At 39.0% G+C, this 27427-nt stretch overlaps 1 protein-coding gene across 1 annotated transcript in view; it reads left to right on the forward strand.

Annotated features, from left to right (window-relative positions):
- Itpr (Inositol 1,4,5,-trisphosphate receptor) overlaps window positions 1-27427 on the forward strand; it is a 1293714-nt gene that overhangs the window by 671521 nt on the left and 594766 nt on the right. The window contains exon 32 of the mRNA XM_090387283.1: window positions 19816-19941. Coding sequence (XP_090243409.1) covers window positions 19816-19941 — 126 coding nt within the window. The remainder of the gene's footprint in view (window positions 1-19815; window positions 19942-27427) is intronic.

Genomic DNA, 27427 nt, shown 5'->3' on the forward strand with positions numbered 1-27427 from the left:
ATGCTCCTAAAAAACCAAATAACAAACCCTTCCTATCCTGTCTATCCTTTCTGTACACATTGTACTCCCCAAATTCCAGTTCTGCATTCCTTATATGTGTGTGCCACCACGTCTCAGATATCCCAACAAAATCTGCCTTTGATGTTTTGAGCAATACCTCAAATTCATCAAATTTATATACCAAACTCCTAGCATTGGCCTGCACGCAAGTATACATGCACCTGTTTCTATTCTTAGCTACCCTAACACAACCCATGTGTTTACTTGTACCGCAATGACTCCCAGCAGTCTCTGAAATATCCTGCATCTTGTTTTTCAGGCTTCTGCTCATTTCAATAGAAGCAGTGCAAGAATCACTTCCACCTCTGCCAGTGGCTACTGTTAATCTATTAGTCCTTGTATCCCCCCAACTAGCAGTTTTCCGACCCACCTAACACTGCCTCGACAGCATCAGCAAACATTCTTGCACCCTTTCTATTTAAGTGTATCCAATCCCTGTAGAAGCAGTCTCTCCTGTTAACAAGTACCGACCAGGCTGAAAAAAATTCTACGCCTTGAGCCTTGCACAATCTTTCCAAGCCCGAATTGATCGACAAGACTCTCATCATATACTCCCTCCTATCGTGTCTGGGCAGAATTTCAGACACTTTCAAATTCAACCCTAATTCACGGCTTTTTTTCAACAGTGACCTGTACTTGCTAAGTAATTCCGCCGGTCTCCTACTCTTAATATCATTAGTGCCAACGTGTACAACTATATCACCTTTTGTGCCCTTAAAAGATGATATCCGCTCTACAACGTCATCAACCTTTGCCCCTGGCAGACATACCCTGGTCCTATTCCACCTATCCTTTTTACAAAGCATGTTCCCTGTTTCCCCTGACAATATAGGCGTCTCCGTAGCCAGGTGGGAAGGAGCAGCAGTGCGTAGCACACGCTTCTTGATTAGACCGGGGTTCGAGCCCGTCACCACCAAATACGGAGGATGTGGAAAGGTCAGGGAATGACCACCGCATATCCCGGAGCAATATGGCCTTAGTTGCTAATGCTCCTAAAACCAAATAACAAACAAACAAACCCTGACAATAGAGTCACCAACAACTACTAGTTCCTGTGGGACCTGCGCATTCTGCCTAGGGGGCTGCCTCTGTGTTGCCTAATGACCAAGTGCAAGCTCTGGCGTTGATGTGGGCAGCTGAGAGCTTGATGGGCCCCTCAATTTATTTCCTTCGAGGGCATCCACCCTGTCCTTCAAGCTCTCATAAAGGCCCATAACAACGCTGAGTTTTCACCTGATTTCCTTGCACTCCTTACATCGTGCACACACAAAGACATCCCCTTTGGCAGTATCATGTCCCGTATCCGACTGCTCCGCAAACATCAAGCAAACAGTGCATTTTAAAAGACTGTGATTCAGAGGGCAACTGCCCCCCTCAGTTCTCCCCTGAACCACAGCACTCCCATTAGCTTGAGCCTTTTGCTTTGCTGCTCTGGTCAGAGTCATGATTCCGATTTAATTCAATAGAATTTCAAAACAAAAATTAAATCCTTAAGTTATATCCCAAAACAGGTATGTTATATATATTTTTTTTGGTATCTAGTGTTTTCTACGAGTTCCCTTTATACAACTTCCGTATCACGTGTACCACTATAGTTATGTATTAATTATTTGTTACGATTAAGTCGTTATATATATATAGCGTTAAAAATACAATTTAATTGACAATAAAGTTTATCAAGATTAATAGATTTACTGATTAATTGACAATATTATATTATGCACTATACTACACTAAGCTTATGCTATCGTGTAAAAATGGCGGGAATTCTCGAACGGTACTTCTACGGACTCGTAAGTATTGATTAGCTTCCAAATCTCGCTATCTCAATTTAGAATAAACTAAGAATCCTGACTAGGTCTATAATCTACTTATAGAAGATAATTTGATATAACAATTGGTTAATAAATCGACTAAATTTGGTTAAAAAAAAAAAGACCTCTCGTTCAATTTGTAAAACGTGGATTTGATACCGTTACCGATACTAAGTAATACCTACAAAATCTCTGTCTAAGTTAAACTTTAAACTAAGTATCGTAACTAGGAATATAAAGCTACTCTAGAAAATAAGTTAATATGACAATTTAAGCTAATAAATCAGAAAATAAATCAGGAAAAACTTCTCTGTTCCAAGAGCTTCAAGGAGCTTCGTCCGCACAGGCTAACCTCGTTTCTTCCTTCCAGAAATGCTGTCACAGCAGATTTCTCATAATCAGTGAATTCTATATAACCACATCCTTAAACCTGCATGCCTGACTCAATTACATAGGAAAGTCAGAATGTAGAGCGTACTCTCCCTTTTCTTGATGTATTGGTTTTTAGGGATGTCCCTAGAGTGAAGATGGAAATCTATGGGAAACTTATGTCAGAGACAATACATGGAATTACAGTGTCGCACAAGCCAACACTCATAAAAATTAAGGCCTTGTTGGATAGGACTTGGTCCCACTGCAGCTCCTCTGTGATAGACTGGAAGAAGCTACACGTCATAGCATTCTTCAAAGGTGTGGATTTTGCACAAGTTTATTTGGGAACGGGAACAGAAGGTGGAGAGAGAGGCATTCACACCCATTGCCATCGTATATGTTCCTTACTATCTGGACTTAACGGAATGGATCTTGAGGATATTACAGATCTGCCAGATGCTGTGCAGCTGCTGGAGCAGAGGCTGCATGCATTTGTGTCAAGGGTAAAAGATGCTTATTGAGGGTATAAGTGGAACTTATAGCATTAGCATTAGTAGAGGCATTTGATGCAAGAAAGCAAGCTTATGCAGCATCAGCCAAAAAAAAAAAAAAAAAACCCACTTCCACTTCACCCCTCTGTTCGTTCAAAATACCTGTCCAGCTGAGCCTTAAACTTATTTAGGCTATCAACCTCCACCACAAGGGATGGCAGTCTGTTCCACCAACCAACCACCCGCTGGCTAAAGCCAAATTTCCGCACGTCTATCCTACATCTGTCTTTCCTCAATTTGAATTTATGCCCTCTCAGGTGATTTTTCTGAGCTAGAGGAAGAATCCCATCAGCATTGAGCATGCTTAAACCATTCAAGGCTTTATACACCTCTATCAGATCACCTCGCTGGTGCCTAGTCTCCAGACACTGTAATTTGCAAAACTTAAGCCTTTCTTCGTAAGAGCACCCCTTTGTTCCATTCACTAATCTTGTTGCCCTTCTCTGTACTCGTTCCAGCAGCTCTACATCCTTCTTGAAATGAGGCCTCCAGACCTGTATACAGTACTCTAGGTGTGGCCTGACCATTGCCTTGTACAATGGAATAATCACCTCCTTATCCCTGCTGGAAAAATTCCTGTATATCATTGACAATACTCCATGAGCTACTCTTGCAGCCCGTCTGCACTACTCAGAGAACTTCATATCTGCCTGCACAACCACCCCCAAGTCCCTTTCATTCTCTACCACTGTCAGTGTAGTACCACAGAGTTGATACGTTGCTCTGGGGTTGCTGTTTCCCATATGTAGTACTTTACATTTGTCAATGTTAAACTTCATTTGCCACCTCTCAGCCCATCTGCTCAACCTTTCCAGATCCTGTTGCAGCAGTGTAGTGTCAGTAGTGTCCTTGACAACCCTGCCAACCTTTGTATCATCTGCAAACTTGGACATTAAGCTTGATATACCATCATCAATATCATTTATAAATACAGAAAACAGTAATGGACCCAACACTGAGCCCTGAGGGACTCCACTAATAACATTAGTCCACGATGAGCAGTGTCCATTGATTACCACTCTCTGTCTTCTCCCACTCAACCACCCCTTTATCCATAGCAGCAATTTGCCTCCAATGTCACACTGCTCCAATAGTCAGTAGTGTCCTTGACAACCCTGCCAACCTTTGTATCATCTGCAAACTTGGACATTAAGCTTGATATACCATCATCAATATCATTTATAAATACAGAAAACAGTAATGGACCCAACACTGAGCCCTGAGGGACTCCACTAATAACATTAGTCCACGATGAGCAGTGTCCATTGATTACCACTCTCTGTCTTCTCCCACTCAACCACCCCTTTATCCATAGCAGCAATTTGCCTCCAATGTCACACTGCTCCAATTTGTGTAGCAGTCTTCCATGTGCAACAGTATCAAAAGCCTTTCTGAGATCCAAGTATATAATATCATAGTTATTCCCTGCATCCAGTTCTTTTGTGACTGCATCATAGTATCCAATCAAGTTAGTCAGGCAAGACTTCCCCTTAACAAAACCATGCTGTGTCTGAGCTATAACTGAAGTCTTGTCTAAATGATCCTGCAGTGCGTCTTTAACCAGTGCCTCCATTAATTTTCCTGGAACAGAAGTTAAGCTCACAGGTCTATAGTTACTTGTGTCAGCCTTTGATCCTCCTTTGTGAATTGGGGTCACATTTGCACATTTCCAGTCTATGGGCACCTCCCCTGAGTCCAAGGAAGCTCTCATAATTATGGCTAAGGGTTTGCTTACTTCCTTTGCTGCCTCCTTTAATATAACTGGATAGATCCCATCCACCCCGGGTGCCTTTCTTGTGTTTATCTTCAACAGTTTCTCCTCCACTTTACTCCCAGTTATTTCAAGATTCTGTAGCTTACTGCTAGAGTTGAATACACCTCTGGCATTCCCCTTGCTGAATAACTCCTCATGTGTGAATGTCGATGCAAAATATTCATTTAGTTTGTTAGCTACCTGAGCAGGATCATCAACAGTTGACCCATCAATATCAAGTGGACCAATCCGATTCATCCCCTTCCTTCTAGAGTTTACATAAGTAAAGAACTCTTTGCTGTTTTTCTTTGCATCCCTTGCCAAGGATTTCTCGTAATCTGCCTTCGCCTGCCTAACCTCCTTTGTAACTTGGTTGCATATCAACTTGTATCTATCATAGGCTTCTGTGTCATGTGTTAATTTGTAAGTATCCCATGCATTTTTCTTCTCTGCCATATGCCTCATTAGTTCATCTGACATCCATTTTGGCCTAAACCTTGAACAATATTTCTTAGTTGGTATGTAAAGCCTAGTAGCTTCCAAGATACGTTCTTTGAATGCTTCCCATTTTGAATTTGCTGTTGGTAACATCATCCGTTGGTCCCACTGTATAGAATTTAAATACTGTCTCAGTCCATCGTAGTCGCCTTTACGGAAGCAATAACCCTTCCCTTTACCCCTGATGGTAGTTACCTCTTTGAGTAAATCCCACTTCAGCACACTGTGATCACTGCCACCTAGTGGTTCATTTATCTGCAGATTCTTAATACACGAATGATCACTGCTGATAACCAGATCAAGAGTATTACTCCCTCTAGTTGCCTCCTGAACATGCTGATGTAGAAAACAATCATCCAATAAATCCACAAAAGCCCTGCTAGTGTGTGAGTAACCAGCCCCCAAATTCCAGTCAATATCTGGGAAATTAAAATCTCCCATTATAAGACTCTCTGATTTACTGGCCCCCTCTATTTCCCTGTACAGTTCCTTATTATACTCATCAGAGTCATTAGGCCTATAGCACACTCCTACTCTCAATTTTGATCTCCCAATGCTTATGTCACACCAAACTGACTCAACACTGCACTATCCAGCGATGTCGACTGGCTTCACTTCCTTGGTTTTTATGTGTTTCTTAACTAATAGCATAACCCCTCCCCCCTTCCTATCCTGTCTATCCTTTCTGTAGACGTTGTACTCCCCAAATTGCAGTTCTGCATCCCTTATATCTGTGTGACACCACGTCTCTGATATCCCAACAATATCTGCCTTTGATGTTTTGAGCAATACCTCAAATTCATCAAATTTATTTACTAAACTCCTAGCATTGGTGTACACGCAAGTATACCTGCACCTGTTTCTATTCTTAGCTACCCTAACACAACCCATGTGTTTATTTGTACCGCAATGGCTCCCAGCAGTCTCTGAAATACCATGCATCTTGTTTTTCAGGCTTCTGCTCATTCTAATAGAAGCAGTGCAAGAATCTCTTTCACCTCTGCCAGTGGCTACTGTCAATCTATTGGTCTTTGTCTCCCCCCCAAGCTAGCAGTTTTCCGACCCACCTAACACTGCCTCGATAGCATCAGCAAATATTCTTGCACCCTTTCTATTTAAGTGTATCCCATCCCTGTAGAAGCAATCTCTCCTGTTAACAAGTACAGTCCAGGCTGAAAAAAATTCTACCCCTTGAGCCTTACACAATCTTTCCAGGGCCAAATTGATCGACAAGGCTCTCATCATATACTCCCTCCTATCGTGTCTGGGCAGAATTGCAGACACTTTCAAATTCAACCCTAATTCTCGGCTTTTGTTCAACAGTGACCTGTACTTGTTAAGTAATTCTGCCGGTCTCCTACTCTTAATATTATTAGTGCCAACGTGTACAACTATATCACCTTTTGTGCCCTTAAAAGATGATATTCGCTCTACAACGTCATCAACCTTTGCCCCTGGCAGACATACCCTGGTCCTGTTCCACCTATCTTTTTTACAAAGCATGTTCCCCGTTTCCCTGACAATAGAGTCACCAACAACTACTAGTTCCTTCGGGACCAGCGCATTCTGCCTTGGGGGTTGTCTCTGTGTCACGCGATGCCCAAGTGCAAGCTCTGGCGTTGATGTGGGCAGCTGAGAGCTTGATGGGCCCCCTCAATTTAGTTTCTTCGAGGGCATCCACCCTGTCCTTCAAGCTCCCATATAGGCCCACAAGAACGCCGAGTTGTTGCCTGATATCGATACACTCCTTGCATCGCGCACACACAAAGACATCCCCCTTGGCAGTATCATGTCCCGTTCCCGATTGCTCTGCAAACATCAAGCAAACAGTGCATTTTATAAGGCTGTGAGTCAGAGGACAACTGCCCCCCTCAGTTCTGCTCTGAGCCACAGCGCTTCCATTAGCTTGAGCCTTTTGCTTTGCTGCTCTGGTCTGAGTCATGATTCTATTAATTTATTAATTAATTATGTTATGTTATTAATTATGTTAAATATAATTAATTATATTACGTTTGTAATCTAAGTCGTTATATGTATTTATTTAAACGTACAATTTAACTGCTAACGAAGTTCAACTAACGCTATCTAGTACGGCATACAACTATCGTATCACAATGGCGGGAAAATTACGAATGCTAGCGGAGTTGAAACACGTGGAAACCTTTACCGATACTTTTTTGCAATTACTAGGCCGAGTAAAGAATAAATACACCAAGTTAATCAGAAAATCACAAAATAATGTTATACTACTAAATTTAAATCAAAAGTTTTAGAAAAACAATAATTTCAAATCAATAAATAAGAAAAATCCACTTAGTGGCTTGGAACACGACCGTCTCTAGTAGCCTCGTCAGCAGACTCTCCTATATATATATGAGATCAAATGTCTGGATTGTTGGGAGTGACCACATAGGTTTAAAGATTATTTGAGGGAGCATATAAAAGAAATACAGGCCACTAATTATAGGACATCCGCTGTGGCTGAACAGTTCTGGGAAGAAAATCATAATTTTTTTCTAAGTGATTCAATTATTGTCAATTGTTTGCATAAGTACTGGCTCAAGAAATTGCTCAAGAACTTATGAATTTGTTCTTCAGAACATAACACCATTAATAGAGTTAGGGGAGTGCATATTCATCCCCCACTTTGAGACTGTGATCCTAGGATGGGATGAACCGTTCATTTCTGGGCCATTTCCAGTCTCCATGCATTGTGAAAGATAATTCCCATACTCCTCCACTAGCATACTAAGAGCTATGAGCTTGCTGGTGTTCTTTAAGGATGTACTTTGGCTGTAAAGTTCCACTGTTGACAAAGGAGGTGGTTGCCTTTGTAAGCTCTGGTTTTGTTTTTATTGCTCTTAACTCCATAATATTCATATTTTTACTTTTATCAATTTATTATTTTTAATGCTATTAACTCCATAGTTTTATTTTGTGTTTAATTTAATTTATTTTATTAAAATATGTCATATGCATAGGCTGGTACATCATTTACTGCAGTTATTATGAGTGATTATTTTCCCAACCCCCGATTGTACATACGCATCATACCCATCTATACTTGTTATTGGGAGAAAGCCCACCTCAGTACTCATCATGTAACAGTCAGCTTACAGTCCGCCATTTTCTGCTTCATTGTCCCTTACTCTCAACCATCTGGTCAAACACTTCATTCAGTTTCCAGGCTTAACATATCATATGATTTATCTCATATCCTAGGAAACAATGCAAATATTGAAGAACATTTAATATACTTAAAATGTATTGGCCTATACAAAAGTATATAATTTAACAACTGTAAGGATAGGGTCGTGCAATTAAACAATGAATAGACACAATTTTGCCTCGGTAGCCCCTGTGTCTTTAAACCAAATAATAACAACAACAACCCAACCCCCGAGTCCTTCTTGAAGAAATAATTGCTTTAAAAATCTTTTGCTGTGCCTTTTTGTTATTAACACAGAGTTCAGATGCAAAGAAAATAAAAGTTAATATAAGTTGTTTTTTATTAGCAGCTATTGAAGCCTGCACTACTTTAATGGCATCATCAGCCATTTTAAATCCACTGCAGGATGAAGGCCTCTCCAGCAACTTTCCAGTTCCTTCTGTTTTGAGCACTGGCCATCCATTTACTACCCAAAAACTCATGAATTTCATCTATCCATCTCCGCCTTTGTCTTCCAGGTTTTCTTCTACCTCCTCTTGGATACCATTCTGTTATTTTCTTAGTCCATCTGTCATCATGTCTTCGAGCTACGTGTCCTGCCCAAGACCATTTTAGTTCTTTAGTTTTGATAAGAATGTCCTTTACTTGAGTTTGCTGCCTAATCCGTGTGTTTCTCTTCTTATCTAACAGTCTGATTCCCAATATAATTCGTTCCATTCTTCGCTGTGTAGTTCTCAGCTTCTCTTCCATTCTTTTGGTGAGTGCCCAAGTTTCACTTCCATAAGTCATGGTGGGGAGTACACATTGGTTCATTATTTTACGTCTAAGACAGACTGGGATATTGCTCTTCAGTATGGGACTATATTTCCTGAATGCTATCCATCCAAAATTTATTCTTCTCTTGACTTCCAGCCATTTATTATTATTACAGCTAATAACTTGTCCCAGATAAGTATATGACTCCACCTTTTCAATTACTGCTCCTTCAATCATTATTTCCCTTTCCGTGGCATACTTGTTCATCATTACTTTTGTTTTAGCCATATTCATCTTTAGTCCAAAATCCTTACTAACTGTGCATAACTGATTAAGATTTTCCTCCAATTCTTTGGGATCGTGGCTTATGACCACAATGTCATCTGCAAATCGTAAATGGTTTAGGTACTCTCCATTCACATTGACTCCTTTCTGCGACCAGTCTAATCTTCTGAAAGCTTCCTCAAGGGCAGCAGTAAAGAGCTTCGGAGATATTGTCTCTCCTTGTCGAACTCCTTTCTCGATTTTAAATTTGCTACAGTCTTTGTCTAGTCTAATAGAACAAAAGCCGAGAATTAGGGTTGAATTTGAAAGTGTCTGCAATTCTGCCCAGACACGGTAGGAGGGAGTATATGATGACAGCCTTGTCGATCAATTCAGCCCTGGAAAGATTGTGTAAGGCTCAAGGGGTAGAATTTTTTTCAGCCTGGACTGTACTTGTTAACAGGAGAGATTGCTTCTACAGGGATGGGATACACTTAAATAGAAAGGGTGCAAGAATATTTGCTGATGCTATCGAGGCAGTGTTAGGTGAGTCGGAAAACTGCTAGCTTGGGGGAAGACAAAGACCAATAGATTGACAGTAGCCACTGGCAGAGGTGAAAGAAATTCTTGCACTGCTTCTATTAGAATGAGCAGAAGCCTGAAAAACAAGATGCATGGTATTTCAGAGACTGCTGGGAGCCATTGCGGTACAAGTAAACACATGGGTTGTGTTAGGGTAGCTAAGAATAGTAACAGGTGCAGGTATACTTGCGTGTACACCAATGCTAGGAGTTTAGTAAATAAATTTGATGAATTTGAGGTATTGCTCAAAACATCAAAGGCAGATATTGTTGGGATATCAGATACGTGGTGTCACACAGATATAAGGAAAGCAGAACTGCAATTTGGGGAGTACAACGTCTACAGAAAGGATAGGAAGGGGGGAAGGGTTATGCTATTAGTTAAGAAACACATAAAAACCAAGGAAGTGAAGCCAGTCGACATCGCTGGACAGTGCAGTGTTGAGTCAGTTTGGTGTGACATAAGCATTGGGAGATCAAAATTGAGAGTAGGAGTGTGCTATAGGCCTAATGACTCTGATAAGTATAATAAGAAACTGTACAGGGAAATAGAGTGGGCCAGTAAATCAGAGAGTCTTATATTGGGAGATTTTAATTTCCCAGATATTGACTGGAATTTGGGGGCTGGTTACTCACACACTAGCAGGGCTTTTGTGGATTTATTGGATGATTGTTTTCTACATCAGCATGTTCGGGAGGCAACTAGAGGGAGTAATACTCTTGATTTGATTATCAGCAGTGATTCTTCATGCATTAAGAATCTGCAGATAAATGAACCACTAGGTGGCAGTGATCACAGTGTGCTGAAGTGGGATTTACTCAAAGAGGTAACTACCATTAGGGGTAAAGGGAAGGGTTATTGCTTCCGTAAAGGCGACTACGATGGACTGAGACAGTATTTAAATTCTATACAGTGGGACCAACTAATGATGTTACCAACAGCAAATTCAAAATGGGAAGCATTCAAAGAACTTATCTTGGAAGCTACTGGGCTTTACATACTAACTAAGAAATATTGTTCAAGGTTTAGGCCAAAATGGATGTGTCAGATGAACTAATGAGGCATATGGCAGAGAAGAAAAATGCATGGGATACTTACAAATTAACACATGACACAGAAGCCTATGATAGATACAAGTTGATATGCAACCAAGTTACAAAGGAGGTTAGGCAGGCGAAGGCAGATTACGAGAAATCCTTGGCAAGGGATGCAAAGAAAAACAGCAAAGAGTTCTATACTTATGTAAACTCTAGAAGGAAGGGGATGAATCAGATTGGTCCACTTGATATTGAGGGGTCAACTGTTGATGATCCTGCTCAGGTAGCTAACAAACTAAATGAATATTTTGCATCGACATTCATACATGAGGAGTTATTCAGTGAGGGGAATGCCAGAGATGTATTCAACTCTAGCAGTAAGCTAGAGAATCTTGAAATAACTGGGAGTAAAGTGGAGGAGAAACTGTTGAAGATAAACACAAGAAAGGCACCCGGGGTGGATGGGATCTATCCAGTTATATTAAAGGAGGCAGCAAAGGAAGTAAGCAAACCCTTAGCCATAATTATGAGAGCTTCCTTGGACTCAGGGGATTTACCCATAGACTGGAAATGTGCAAATGTGACCCCAATTCACAAAGGAGGATCAAAGGCTGACACAAGTAATTATAGACCTGTGAGCTTAACTTCTGTTCCAGGAAAATTAATGGAGGCACTGGTTAAAGAAGCACTGCAGGATCATTTAGACAAGACTTCAGTTATAGCTCAGACACAGCATGGTTTTGTTAAGGGGAAGTCTTGCCTGACCAATTTGATTGGATACTATGATGCAGTCACAAAAGAACTAGATGCAGGGAATAACTTTCATGTTATATACTTGGATCTTAGAAAGGCTTTTGATACTGTTGCACATGGAAGACTGCTACCCAAATTGGAGCAGTGTGACATTGGAGGCAAATTGCTGCTATGGATAAAGGGGTGGTTGAGTGGGAGAAGACAGAGAGTGGTAATCAATGGACACTGCTCATCGTGGACTAATGTTATTAGTGGAGTCCCTCAGGGCTCAGTGTTGTGTCCATTATTGTTTTCTGTATTTATAAATGATATTGATGATGGTATATCAAGCTTAATGTACAAGTTTGCAGACGATACAAAGGTTGGCAGGGTTGTCAAGGACACTACTGACACTATGCTGCTGCAACAGGATCTGGAAAGGTTGAGCAGATGGGCTGAGAGGTGGCAAATGAAGTTTAACGTTGACAAATGTAAAGTACTACACATGGGAAACAGCAACCCCAGAGCAACGTATCAACTCTGTGGTACTACACTGACAGTGGTAGAGAATGAAAGGGACTTGGGGGTGGTTGTGCAGGCAGATATGAAGTTCTCTGAGTAGTGCAGATGGGTTGCAAGAGTAGCTCATGGAGTGTTGTCAATGATATACAGGAATTTTTCCAGCCGGGATAAGGAGGTGATTATTCCATTGTATAAGGCAATGGTCAGGCCACTCCTAGAGTACTGTATACAGGTCTGGAGGCCTCATTTCAAGAAGGATGTAGAGCTGCTGGAACGAGTACAGAGAAGGGCAACAAGATTAGTGAATGGAACAAAGGGGTGCTCTTACTAAGAAAGGCTTAAGTTTTGCAAATTACAGTATCTGGAGACTAGGCACCAGCGAGGTGATCTGATAGAGGTGTATAAAGCCTTGAATGGTTTAAGCATGCTCAATGCTGATGGGATTCTTCCTCTAGCTCAGAAAAATCACCTGAGAGGGCATAAATTCAAATTGAGGAAAGACATATGTAGGATAGACGTGTGGAAATTTTCCTTTAGCCAGCGGGTGGTTGGTTGGTGTACAGACTTCCATCCCTTGTAGTGGAGGTTGATAGCCTAAATAAGTTTAAGGCTCAGCTGGACAGGTATTTTGAATGAACAGAGGGGTGAAGTGGAAGTGGGGTTTTTTTTGGTTGATGCTGTATAAGCTTGCTTTCTTGCATCAAATGCCTCTACTAATGCTAATGCTAATAAAGGAGGTAGCACTGTCATATATTTTCTTCAAAATCATAATATATGCGGTATCTATGCCTTGTCTTTCCAGTGCCCGAAACATTGCCTTATGCTGTATGGAGTCAAATGCCTTTTCATAATCCACAAATGCCAGGCATAATAGTGTTTTATATTCATTTGCTTTCTCCATTAGCTGTGATATTACGTGAAGGTGATCCATAGTTGAGAATCCTGTCCTAAAGCCAGCTTGCTCTTTCGGTTGATTCTCATCAACTATTCTTTCTAATCTGTTAGTAATGACCCTTGTGAACAAATTGTAGATGTGGGATAACAAGCTAATTGGTCTATAATTTCCTATTTCTGATTTATCTCCTTTCTTATGCAGCAAAAGTATGATTGCATTATTCCACTGCTTAGGCGACACACCTTTTCTAATGCACTTTGTGAAGAGCCTTGCCAGTTTTTGTGTTATGTCTCTTCCTCCCAATTTTAACAACTCTACAGTAACTTCATCTTCCCCCAGGGCTTTCCGTTTCTTCATTTTCTTCGGTGCATGTTCTACCTCATCAGGAAGAATATCGGGTATGTCGTATGTGTTGCTACTTTGCAATCCATCTTCCCCACTGCTGGTATCATTCCCTAGCTCCTTGTATAATTCTCTATAGTAGTCTTCTGCTATTTGAATTTTGCCTTCTCTGCTGTTTATAAGTACACCATCGCTATTCTTCAGTTTCAGTATCATTTGTCTTTCTGTATTACTGCTCATGGCTGCTTATTTAAATCCTTTGTTTTCCCTTAATGCTTGTTCTACTTTTCTTGTGTTAAATCTTCTTATGTCCTCTCTGAGTCTCTTTCTCATGGCTTCGCATAACTCAGTATACTCAATTTCTCCCTGTGAGTGTTTTTCTTGCTCTTCATTTGTCATCTTCGGTTCATCATGACAAGTGTTTCTTGACTAATTTTTTCTTCTTTGGATTTCTGTTTCCCTATAGGTTTCTTGGGCTTTATCACTTTCAGAAAGTTGTAATATTCCTCGTCGATATCTTGGTGCTGAGCAGTCTGCAGAAGTTCAAACTTGTTCTTAAGTTCCAGTACATACTGCTTTTTTTTTCCTCCTCTGTTATCTCAAAGAACTTTGTATTATTTACTCGAATCAGTTTTTTTCCTTTCCTTTCCTACATCTATATCAAGTGTACATCTTACTATTCTGTGATCACTTCCAACGTTTACCTTATTCAGGACGGTAACATCATTGACAATATATCTTCTCTTAGTGAGGATGAAGTCGATTTCATTAGTTGTTAATCCATTTGGACTCATCCATGTCCACTTTCTGTTCACCCTTTTCTTGAAAAAAGTGTTTATTACTGACAGTCCTTGAGATTCTATAAATTCCACAAGACTTTCACCTCTTTTATTTCTTTCACCAATTCCAAAATTTCCTCTATTCCCTCTTTCTGCGCTGTTTTGCCTTTTTCCAACCTTAGCATTAGCATTGGTAGAGGCATTTGATGCAAGAAATCAAGCTTATGCAGCATCAGCCAAAAAAAAAAAATAAAATAAATAAAGTAAAATAAATAAATAACAAATAACCACTTCCACTTCACCCCTCTGTTCGTTCGAAATACCTGTCCAGCTGAGCCTTAAACTTATTTAGGCTATCAACTTCCACGACAAGGGATGGAAATCTGTTCCACCTACCAACCACCCGCTGGCTAAAGGCAAATTTCCGCACATCTATCCTACATCTATCTTTCCTCAATTTGAATTTATGCCCTCTCAGGTGATTATTCTGAGCAAGACGAAGAATCCCATCAGCATTGAGCATGCTCAAACCATTCAAGCGTTGTACACCTCTATCAGATCACCTCGCTGGTGCCTAGTCTCCAGACACTGTAATTTGCAAAACTTAAGCCTTTCTTCGTAAGAGCACCCCTTTGTTCCATTCACTAATCTTGTTGCCCTTCTCTGTATTCGTTCCAGCAGCTGTACATCCTTCTTGAAATGAGGCCTCCAGGCCTGTATACAGTACTCTAGGTGTGGCCTGGCCATTGCCTTATACAAGGGAATATTCACCTCCTTATCCCTGCTAGAAAAATTCCTATATATCATTGACAATACACCATTGTCAATGATATATAAGCTACTCTTGCAGCAAGTCTGCACTGCTCAGAGAACTTCATATCTGCCTGCACAACCACCCCCAGGTCCCTTTCATTCTCTACCACTGTCAGTGTAGTACCACAGAGTTGATACGTTGCTCTGGGGTTGCTGTTTCCCATATGTAGTACTTTACATTTGTCAATGTTAAACTTCATTTGTCACCTCTCAGCCCATCTGCTCAACCTTTCCAGATCCTGTTGCAGCAGCATAGTGTCAGTAGTGTCCTTGACAACCCTGCCAACCTTCGTATCGTCTGCTAACTTGGACATTAAGCTTGATATACCATCATCAATATCATTTATAAATACAGAAAACAATAAAGGACCCAAAACTGAACCCTGAGGGACTCCACTAATAACATTAGTCCACGATGAGCAGTGTCCATTGATTACCACTCTCTGTCTTCTCTGGCGCCTCCGTAGCCAGGTGGGAAGGAGCAGCAATGCGTAGCACATGCTTCTTGATTAGACCGGGGTTCGAGCCCGTCACCACCAAATACGGAGGATGCGGAAAGGTCAGGGAATGACCACCGCATATTCCCGGAGCAATATGGCCTTAGTTGCTAATGCTCCTAAAAACCAAAATAACAACAATAACATCTGTCTTCTCCCCCTCAACCACCCCTTTATATATAGGAGCAATTTGCCTCCAATGCCACATTCCTCCAATTTGTGCAGCAGTCTTCCATGTGCAACAGTATCAAAAGCCTTTCTAAGATCCAAGTATATAATATCAAAGTTATTCACTACATCCAGTTCTTTTGTGACTGCATCATAGTATCCAATCAAACTGATCAGGCAAGACTTCCCCTTAACAAAACCATGCTGTATCCGAGCTATAACTGAAGTATTGTCTAGATGATCCTGCAGTGCTTCTTTAATCAGTGCCTCCGTTAATTTTCCTGGTACAGATGTTAAACTCACAGGTCTATAATTACTTGTGTCAGCCTTTGTCTTCCTTTGTGAATTTGGGTCACATTTGCACATCTCCTGTTTTTGAGTACCTCCCATGAGTCCAAGGAAGCTCTCATAATTATGGCTAAGGGTTTGCTTACTTCCTTTGCTGCATCCTTTAATATAACTGGATAGATGCTATCCATCTCAAGTGTCTTTCTTGTGTTTATCTTCAACAATTTCTCCTCCACTTTACTCTCAGTTATTACAAGATTATCTAGCTTACTGCTAGAGCTGAATACACATCTGGCATTCCCCTCACCGAATAACTCCTCATGTGTGAATGTCAATGCAAAATATTCATTTAGTTTGTTAGCTACCTGAGCAGGATCATCAACAGTTGAACCATCAATATCAAGTGGACCAATCTGATTCATCCCCTTCCTTCTAGAGTTTACATAAATAAAGAACTCTTTGATGTTTTTCTTTGCATCCGTTGCCAAAGATTTCTCGTAATCTGCCTTCACCTGCCTAATCTCCTTTGTAACTTGGTTACAGATCAACTTATATCTATCTTAGGCTTCTATGTCACGTGTTAATTTATATGTATCCCATGCATTTTTCTTCTCTGCCATATGTCTCATTAGTTCATCTGACATCCATTTAGGCCTGAACCTTGAACAATATTTCTTAGTTGGTATGTAAAGCCTAGTAGCTCCCAAGATAAGTTCTTTGAATGCTTCCCAATTTGAATTTGCTGTTGGTAACATCATCAGTTGATCCCACTGTATAGAATTTAAATACTGTCTCAATCCATCGTAGTCGCCTTTATGAAAGCAATACCCCTTTCCTTTACCCCTAATGGTAGTTACTTCTTTGAGTAACTCCCACTTCAGAACACTGTGATCACTGCCACCTAGTGGTTCATTTATCTGCAGATTCTTAATGCATGAAGAATCACTACTGATAATCAAATCAGGAGTATTACTCCCTCTAGTTGCCTCCCGAACATGCTGATGTAGAAACAATCATCCAATAAATCCACAAAAGCCTTTCTAGTGTGTGAGTGACCAGCCCCCAAATTCCAGTCAATATCTGGGAAATTAAAATCTCCCATTATAAGACTCTCTGATTTACTGGCCCACTCTATTTCTCTGTACAGTTTCTTATTATACTCCTCAGAGTCATTAGGCCTATAGCACACTCCTACTCTCAATTTTGATCTCCCAATGCTTATGTCACACCAAACTGACTCGACACTGCACTGTCCTGCGATGTCGACTGGCTTCACTTCCTTGGATTTTATGTGTTTCTTAACTAATAGCCTAAACCCTCCTCCCTTCCTATCCTGTCTAACCTTTCTGTAGACTTTGTACTCCCCAAATTCCAGTTCTGCATTCCTTATATCTGTGTGACACTGGCGCCTCCGTAGCCAGGTGGGAAGGAGCAGCAGTGCGTAGCACACGCTTCTTGATTAGGCCGAGGTTCGACTCTGTCACCACCAAATACGGAGGATGCCGAAAGGTCAGGGATGACCACCGCATATCCCCGGAGCAATATGGCCTTAGTTGCTAATGCTCCTAAAAAAAAAAAAAAAAACCAAAAATGTGTGACACCACGTCTCTGAAATCCCAACAATATCTGCCTTTGATGTTTTGAGCAATACCTCAAATTCATCAAATAGCATTGAAGTCCCCATAACAATAGTGCAGTGGGTTTTCTGCTCATCTAGAAGACTCTCAATTTCGGTGTACATTTCTTCAACCTCTTCATTATCATGGCTCGATGTTGGTGCATAAATCATTATAATCTTTAGCTTGGACCTCTTAGAAATCTTGAGTATTAGTCTTGACACCCTTGGTGATGTACTTTTGAATTCCAAAATGTTGTTTTTAAAATCTTTATGGACCAGAAACCCAACTCCACCTTCATTCCTTTCACTGTTTCCATTGGTGTACAGCAGATTTACACTTGATAAACTTATAAGTGACTCATTTCTTCTTCTTGTTTCAGCCAAACTGATGATATTCTGATTCACATTTTCTAATTCCTTTTCCAGCTCTAATATCCTGTCTTCACCGATGAGTGATCATACGTTATAACAGGCCAAGTTCCGTTTCCGTGCATGGCAGCCTGATTGTAACCAGAGATTCTTAGCACCCTCTGCTTCCACTCTGATCCTCTCGCTGCCGTAACAGGGAGAGTGAAAGCTGCTGGGGGCTGAGGGCCATTTGTATAGATCAACCTGTGTATGCCATTAATAGCATAGACAGGTTGAATATTGATTTGGAAAGAGACATAAAAAAAAAATCACTATCTTTATTTACTCTCTTTATTTTCAGTCTTTGTGTCAACAAGTTTCATATGTTTTTCAATACATCTGTGAAAGGCGCCTCCGTAACCAGGTGGGCAGGAGTAGCAGTGCATGATACATGCTTCTTTATTAGACCGGGGTTCAAGCCTGTGACCACCAAATACGGAGGATGCGGAAAGGTCAGGGAATGACCACCGCATATCCCCAGAGCAATGTGGCCTTAGTTGCTAATGCTCCTAAAAAAAAAAAAAATAAATAATAAATAACATCTGTGAAACTAGCATACCACTAACTTTAAATGCCTTTATAATGCAGACTACTCAACTTCCGAACTCCTTGTAAAATCCGCTTAGCACCTATTATTTGTTTAATTGTTTAATTTCAAATTCACTAGCCTAACCTGAGCTACCTGCAACCCCCGCCCAAGTTACCGTGAGATGTGAAGTTTATTATCAGAATAAACACTTATCTGTATTACCCATGAACCGCTTTAGTTTCTTGTGCAGTCTTTGTTCAAGGATACTGCATATTTTCAAAATAGATTCCTTCCAACTATTAGAACAAACCATGCTAACCCCCCCCCCCACACACACAAAGTTTTCAAGACTTCAGTTATCCACAAGGCTTTCAGCATATAATTTCTCATATTACACCTGGGTAGTGGTTAGTTCCATCTGTTGAGAGTTTGTTAAATGGTGCTTGCTTCCTATTTTTAACCCCTCTGACAAAAAATAGTTTTTTTTTATGAGCATAACATGGAAAAAATAATAACAATAAAATTACTTCAGATAACCATTGAACTTTATTAAAATAAAAATATAAAAAATAAGTAAAAAGTAAAAATAGGTTAAAAATAAAATAAGAGTGAATAAAAACAATATATTAAAAATGATAAAAATATATAGAGGATAAAATATGTTAAAATCACAAAACATAAGTGAAGGTTAAAGCCAATTAAAATCAAAAACATTGGCATTTAAGGTACTGCTCCATCAACCAAATAATGCATTGTACAATGTGGCATAAATAGCAAGTTTTTCATGTGAAAGAGGAATGAGAACTTAATGATGTTCACATGCTTGTACACACGCACACATGCACACACAAATATACAGCCAGTCAGGATCTATTGGTGATAAATGATGTGTGTTGGCAACAATATGTAGCAGTGCTCATCAAGTTTTAGGATGATAGACTTCATATTAGGGTTGATACACATTGCACTTGCAGCTGAAATTACCACCGCTGTAGCAGTATGGAGTGTGCCTCCAGCCACAAATGAAAATGGAAATTGTGAAAGTGGTCAATACTGTCAACATTATTTTGACATTAAGCTTATTATGCTTTACCCCAAAATAATAATGTTCCAGGCACCTTATATGGTAAACAAAACAACTTTACATAAGAAGATGGATATACGATTTTTTAATAATATACGATTGCAACTTCCTGCAAGGAAATTGTATACATCTAATATGGTAGTTCCAAAATATCCTGGAAAAGCACTCAGAAACAATATATATTCTGGGAAAAATATATATATTCCATGTTATGCTCATTCACTTTCTGATTTTCCCTGGAAAGCATTATATGTGGTACATAATGTCTATCTTTTTTTTTTTAGATAAAGGAAGCATATATCAATTTTCTAAGCCACTGTTTCATTGATACTGAAGTGGAGATGAAGGAGATCTATACAAGCAACCATATTTGGACTCTATTTGAAAATTTTCTTGTTGATATGGCAATGGTATGTTAAATGTGTAGTTTGTGGATGAACATATATAGTCACTATTGTTTATTTTTCTTTATTTATTTTATAAATATTTTTTTTCTATTTATACTGTTGGACAAACACATTTCACAAAGTGATAAAGTTAGAGGAGTTCATAAAATAGAGTTAATATTAGAACATCTTCATATTTAGCAGTCACAGGCTTTGAACCAGGCCATCTCAAATGTACATGCAAATGTACCTTGGAGTTTGATCACTCAGCTACAGCAGCCATTTCTCACATTTCTGTAATGGAAATGCAATTTAGAGAAATTATGAAAATTTACATTCTTTAAGTATTTTTATGCCCAAATTGTATTTTATCAGAGATATTTTTCCCAACTTTGTAAGTTTTACAATGTTGCATAGTGGCATGATATGTTATCCTCCTAGAAGTAACCTGCAGATAGGCAGTCAACATGATACAGTGCAACCTGCTAGTTATATTTAAAACTAGCCCTGGTATGGATAGCCTTACATATAAAAATATATAAGATACATATAAAAGCAACTGAATTAATGAAATTTTGAAGAAAGCTGGAGAAATTGGCAAATATTAGTGAAAATTAATGAAAATAAATGAAAATTAACATTCCTCCTCATGGTTATACCTCTGCTACTTCTCGGGGGCTTTGAGTAGACATAAAGCCATATTGGAGGAATGTGTTATACATACCCGTTTCTTAATCTCTATACCAGTTTTGCAGGTTAAATACTCAGTGGATAATTTGGAATTATAAGAGTAATCTTATTGAATATATGTACTTAATTTTATATAAGTACTAAATTTTAAGTAAACATGGTTTTCATATATTACAGCAAACTGTGATAGGAGATTCAAAGCCCTACGGGTATGTAACATATTGAAATATCATAGTATCTCACCTCCATGTCCTGTGGTGGTCAGTCTGAAAATGTTAAACTTCCTGCCAAAGTTTAGTTTTGTGTGTGTGTGTGTGTGTGTGTGTGTGTGTGTGTGTGTGTGTGTGTGTGTGTGTGTGTGTGTGTGTGTGTGTGTGTGGTACAGTTTATTGCACGACATACCAGGTTTTATCTGTGGCGTGATGGTTAACCTTGCCGTAGGCAAAGTCACGTGCTTTGCATTCCTGAGTGTGGGCTGGTGTTGATTGTAATTTAAAGCTTGGTGTATTATTGTGGGAAGCAGATACAATATGATACCTAACCAGGCTAAAAATGATAGAAATAAATGGTAATAATTGACATGGTAGTAATTAAAATAAAATGGGAAAAGATTGGATGATAGTTATTAAAATTAAATGTGTTATCCGTAGGGTGTGGACTGGCAACGCTTTTCTAAGACACGACAGCCCTGTATGTGCCCATGGGGATAACTATTTACAAATATATACATCCTCTTTCATTGTGAATATTAACCCTGTGTTTCCGTGCTTGTAATTAAATCTCAATTTAGTGGAAATGCATATTTGTATGGTGATGATGACCAGTGTATTTACCTTCCTGGTGTTAATAACTCTGCTAGTGAGGTATTTTGATTTTGGACAACCAGCTACCATTCAGATAGGTGTCGAGCCACACCTATGTGCAATTAACCTGGAGTTCAAAAGGAGTCCAGTTAGAACTTTTATGCTCTGTGGAAAAATTTTTTTCTATGATACTATTAGGACTAATATTATTTGGTTGCTGTATGAGTTTAGCTTGTGCAGCTCTGTTTATATGGTGTCTGATATAATTGTTGGGTATTTTGTTTTTGATAAGGGTATTTTTCAGTTTTATTAAAGCTGCTATAATGCTTTCTGGGCTATTGCATATGTGTATAATTCTGTTTGTTTGTTTGGTTTCTGATAACGTTTCCATATATATTTTTGGCTAATTTAGTTTCCCAGTTAGTTAGTTTAATTGCTGGGAAGCTGAAAAGATCTCTATTATCGTAGTGTTTGTTGTATACAAAGTTGTTTGTTATTGTGATTTGACTGTCTGGGTAGCTGGCTTGCAGGTTGCTTTCTGTGTTGGTTCTTTCTATAGTCAGATCTTTGGGATAGATTTTTTTAGCCATGTTGTCGAAGTCTGCATGGTTGATGACTGCATGGTTGAACGGAGAGTACCTAAACCATTTACGATTTGCAGATGACATTGTGGTCATAAGCCACAATCCCAAAGAATTAGAGGAAAATCTTAATCAGTTATGCACAGTTAGTAAGGATTTTGGACTAAAGATGAATATGGCTAAAACAAAAGTAACGATGAACAAGTATGCCACAGAAAGGGAAATAATGATTGAAGGAGCAGTAATTGAAAAGGTGGAGTCATATACTTATCTGGGACAAGTTATTAGCTGTAATAATGATAAATGTCTGGGAGAAGAATAAATTTTGGATGGATAGCATTCAGGAAATATAGTCACATACTGAAGAGCAATATCCCAGTTTATTTGAAACGTAAAATAAGGAACCAATGTATACTCCCCACCATGACTTATGGAAGTGAAACTTGGGCACTCACCAAAAGAATGGAAGAGAAGCTGAGAACTACACAGCGAAGAATGGAACGAATTATATTGGGACTCAGACTGTTAGATAAGAAGAGAAACACATGGATTAGCAGCAAACTCAAGTAAAGGACATTCTTATCAAAACTAAAGAACTAAAATGGTCTTGGGCAGGACACGTAGCTCGAAGACATGATGACAGATGGACTAAGAAAATAACAGAATGGTATCCAAGAGGAGCTAGAAGAAAACCTGGAAGACAAAGGCGGAGATGGATAGATGAAATTCATGAGTTTTTGGGTAGTAAATGGTTGGCCAGTGCTCAAAACAGAAGGAACTGGAAAGTTGCTGGAGAGGCCTTCATCCTGCAGTGGATTGAAAGTGGCTGATGATGATGATGACATCGTCTATGTACCTGTAGTATGTGATGTCTTCTTTAAGCTTATTTTCATAAAAGTGTAAATAGATGTTGGCTATGGAGCATGAACTACTTGATCCCACAGCCACACCTCTAATTTGCACATAGATGCTATTACCCATCTGTATGTAGTTGTTTTTCACCTTATGGTTGATGAGGTCTATCCAGTACTGTTTTTTACATCCTAAGCTATCTTGATATTCTATGTAATATTCAGATAGTACTTTTATCAAATTGTTGTGAGATATACTAGTGAACAAGTTTTTGAAGTCATATACGTATACTTTGTTAATATGGTTGTTTCTAATATGTTCAATGCACTGCCTATTATTGGAGATGAATTTTGTGTTTGTGAGATAACAGGCAGTACATTTGAATATATTAGAAACAACCATATTAACAAAGTATCTCACAAACATTGTTTTTTATATTTTTTTTAATTTATTCAACAAGTTAATCAAGTAGTGAATAACATAAAAGAAACGCGACTTCCTAAATTGAATACACGTGGCAGTTCAGCTTTATGAGAACTTCGGGAAAATAAGGACATTATTATACAGAGGGCAGATAAAGGAGATACAGTGGTAATACTAGATAGATTCAGTTGTTTCAGATACCACCACTTATCTTGAAGTAGACCCAGCACTGTTTACCAATTTGGTCAATCAATACAATAAAACATTAACCACGTATCGAAAAAACGACTACATTACTATAGCTCAGTTAACGGAATTGAAGGCCAGAACATACAATATATACGAATGTAAACGTTGAATACACATTAGATATTGTTGGGGATATATGTTAAATAATAACTCAATACCAATTAATTATACGAAGCTACCTATTAAGGGAATTTTTCACTTAATTAAACTGTTAGTTGAGGCCAACTATATCACCTTTCGAGACAAGGTGTACAAACAAATTGTTGGATTGCCAATGGGTTTGAGCCTGAGCAGCTTAATGTCAGAGATCTATCTCTCAAAGATTGAGCATATACATTTGACACCTTTTCGACCCTGTATCACATACTATGGGAGGTATTTAGACGATATTCTAGTTGTTACTGATAAATAGTACTATCGAAGACATTTTACATTCGTTTAATAATATTAATTCTAGACTCAGATTTTCATTGGAAAGGGAGAATATGGATACAAAGTCATTAAACTTTCTAAATTTCATGCTTACTCGGGACTCGAATAAAATCTAATTTAGCATCTATTCATCATCATCATCAGCCATTTTCAATCCACTGCAGGATGAAGGCCTCTCCAGCAACTTTCCAGTTCCTTCTGTTTTGAGCACTGGCCATTCATTTACTACTCAAAAACTCATGAATTTCATCTATCCATCTCGGCCTTTGTCTTCCAGGTTTTCTTCTTGCTCCTCTTGGGTACCATTCTGTTATTTTCTTAGTCCATCTGTCATCATGTCTTCGAGCTATGTGACCTGCCCAAGACCATTTTAGTTCTTTATTTTTGATAAGAATGTCCTTTACTTGAGTTTGCTGCCTAATCCATGTGTTTCTCTTCTTATCTAACAGTCTGATTCCCAATATAATTCGTTCCATTCTTCACTGTGTAGTTCTTAGCTTCTCTTCCATTCTTTTGGTGAGTGCCCAAGTTTCACTTCCATAAGTCATGGTGGGGAGTATACATTGATTCATTATTTTACGTTTCAGACAAACTGGGATATTGCTCTTCAGTATGTGACTATATTTCCTGAATGCTATCCATCCAAAATTTATTCTTCTCTTTACTTCCAGCCATTTATCATTATTACAGCTAATAACTTGTCCCAGATAAGTATATGACTCCACCTTTTCAATTACTGCTCCTTCAATCATTATTTCCCTTTCTGTGGCATACTTGTTCATCATTACTTTTGTTTTAGCCATATTCATCTTTAGTCCAAAATCCTTACTAACTGTGCATAACTGATTAAGATTTTCCTCTAATTCTTTGGGATCGTGGCTTATGACCACAATGTCATCTGCAAATCGTAAATGGTTTAGGTACTCTCCGTTCACGTTGACTCCTTTCTGCGACCAGTCTAATCTTCTGAAAGCTTCCTCAAGGGCAGCAGTAAACAGCTTCGGAGATATTGTGTCTCCTTGTCGAACTCCTTTCTCGATTTTAAATTTGCTACTGTCTTTGTCTAGTCTAATAGAGGATGTAGCACTCATATATTTTCTTCAAAATCATAATATATGGAGTATCTATGCCTTGTCTTTCCAGTGCCCGAAACATTGCCTTATGCTGTATGGAGTCAAATGCCTTTTCATAATCCACAAATGCCAGCCATAATGGTGTTTTATATTCATTTGCTTTCTCCATTAGCTGTGATATTACGTGAAGGTGATCCATAGTTGAGAATCCTGTCCTAAAGCCAGCTTGCTCTTTCGGTTGATTCTCATCAAGTATTCTTTCTAATCTGTTAGTAATGACCCTTGTGAACAACTTGTAGATATGGGATAACAAGCTAATTGGTTTATAATTTCCAATTTCTGATTTATCTCCTTTCTTATGCAGCAAAACTATGATTGCATTATTCCACTGCTTAGGCATCACACCTTTTCTAATGCACTTTGTGAAGAGCCTTGCCAGTTTTTGTGTTATGTCTCTTCCTCCCAATTTTAACAACTCTACAGTAACTTCATCTTTCCCCGGAGCTTTCCGATTCTTCATTTTCTTCAATGCATGTTCTACCTCATCAGGAAGAATATTGGGTATGTTGTATGTGTTGCTACTTTGCAATCCATCTTCCCCACTGCTGGTATCATTCCCTCGCTCCTTGTATAATTCTCTATAGTAGTCTTCTGCTATTTGAATTATGCCTTCTCTGCTGTTTATAAGTACACCATCGCTATTCTTCAGTTTCAGTATCATTTGTCTTTCTGTATTACTGCTCATGGCTGCTGATTTAAATCCTTTGTTTTCCCTTAATGCTTGTTCTACTTTTCTTGTGTTAAATCTTCTTATGTCCTCTCTGAGTCTCTTTCTAATGGCTTTGCATAACTCAGTATACTCAATTTTCTCCCTGTCAGTGTTTTTCTTGCTCTTCGTTTGTCGTCTTTGGTTCATCATGACAAGTGTTTCTTGACTAATTTTTTCTTCTTTGGATTTCTGTTTCCCTATAAGTTTCTTGGGCTTTATCACTTTCAGAAAGTTGTAATATTCCTCGTCGATATCTTGGTCCTGAGCAATCTGCAGAAGTTCAAACTTGTTCTTAAGTTCCAGTACATACTGCTTTTTCTCCTCCTCTGTTATCTCAAAGACCTTTGTATTATTTACTCGAGTCAGTTTTTTCCTTTCCTTTCCTACATCTATATCAAGTGTACATCTTACTATTCTGTGATCACTTCCAACATTTACCTTATTCAGGACGGTAACATCATTCACAATATATCTTCTGTTAGTCAGGATGAAGTCGAGTTCATTAGTTGTTAATCCATTTGGACTCTTCCATGTCCACTTTCTGTTCACCCTTTTCTTGAAAAAAGTGTTCATTACTGACATTCCTTGAGATTCTGCAAATTCCACAAGTCTTTCACCTCTTTTATTTCTTTCACCAATTCCAAAATTTCCTATAATTCCTCTTTCTGCGCTGTTTTGCCTTTTTCCAACCTTAGCATTGAAGTCCCCCTTAATAATAGTGTAGTGGGTTTTCTGCTCATCTAGAAGACTCTCAATTTCAGTGTACATTTCTTCAACCTCTTCATCATCATGGCTCGATGTTGGTGCATAAATCATTATAATCTTTAGCTTGTACCTCTTCGAAATCTTGAGTATTAGTCTTGACACCCTTGGTGATGTACTTTTGAATTCCAAAATGTTGTTTTTAAAATCTTTATGGACCAGAAACCCAACTCCACCTTCACTCCTTTCATTGTTTCCATTGGTGTACAGCAGATTTCCACTTGATAAACTTATAAGTGATTCATTTCTTCTTCTTGTTTCAGCCAAACCGATGATATTCCAATTCACATTTTCTAATTCCTTTTCCAGCTCTAATATCCTGTCTTCACCGATGAGTGATCATACGTTATAACAGGCCAAGTTCAATTTCCGTGCATGGCAGCCTGGTCGTACCCAGAGATTCTTAGCACCCTCTGCTTCCACTCTGATCCTCTCGCTGCCGTAAGAGGAGAGTGAAAGCTGCTGGGGACTGAGGGCCATTTGTATTGTTGTGTTCTCATTGCTGGAGGGTTTGGTCTTTTCCTCTTCACGCTGACCAGGCGTCTTGAAGAGAACCACTCTACACGTTCGTTGCCACCTATGTGACGTAACAGGGCTTACCATCGAGAAGGTGTGCATGAGTGGATTTTAGGGAGGCAGGCCAACCGTAATTCTCCTAAATCTTCTGTAATAGAGAGATATTGGATCCATCAGTGTTTTAGGCTGAGTGTCTGATAACACACACAGGATACCTGTTCCCCCTCTAAGTACAGGCATCTATTGAAAACCTACAAACACCGGTATGCTTCTACATTATAATAGCTATCACCCGTTCACCTACAAGAGATTGATTATCTTTAATCAATTTCTAAATGCCTATAAATATTCAACGATGGA

This window comes from Mastigoproctus giganteus, chromosome 13 (genome assembly GCF_048544385.1).
Source record: "Mastigoproctus giganteus isolate SK-2022 chromosome 13, ASM4854438v1, whole genome shotgun sequence".
Lineage (NCBI taxonomy): Eukaryota > Metazoa > Arthropoda > Arachnida > Uropygi > Thelyphonidae > Mastigoproctus > Mastigoproctus giganteus.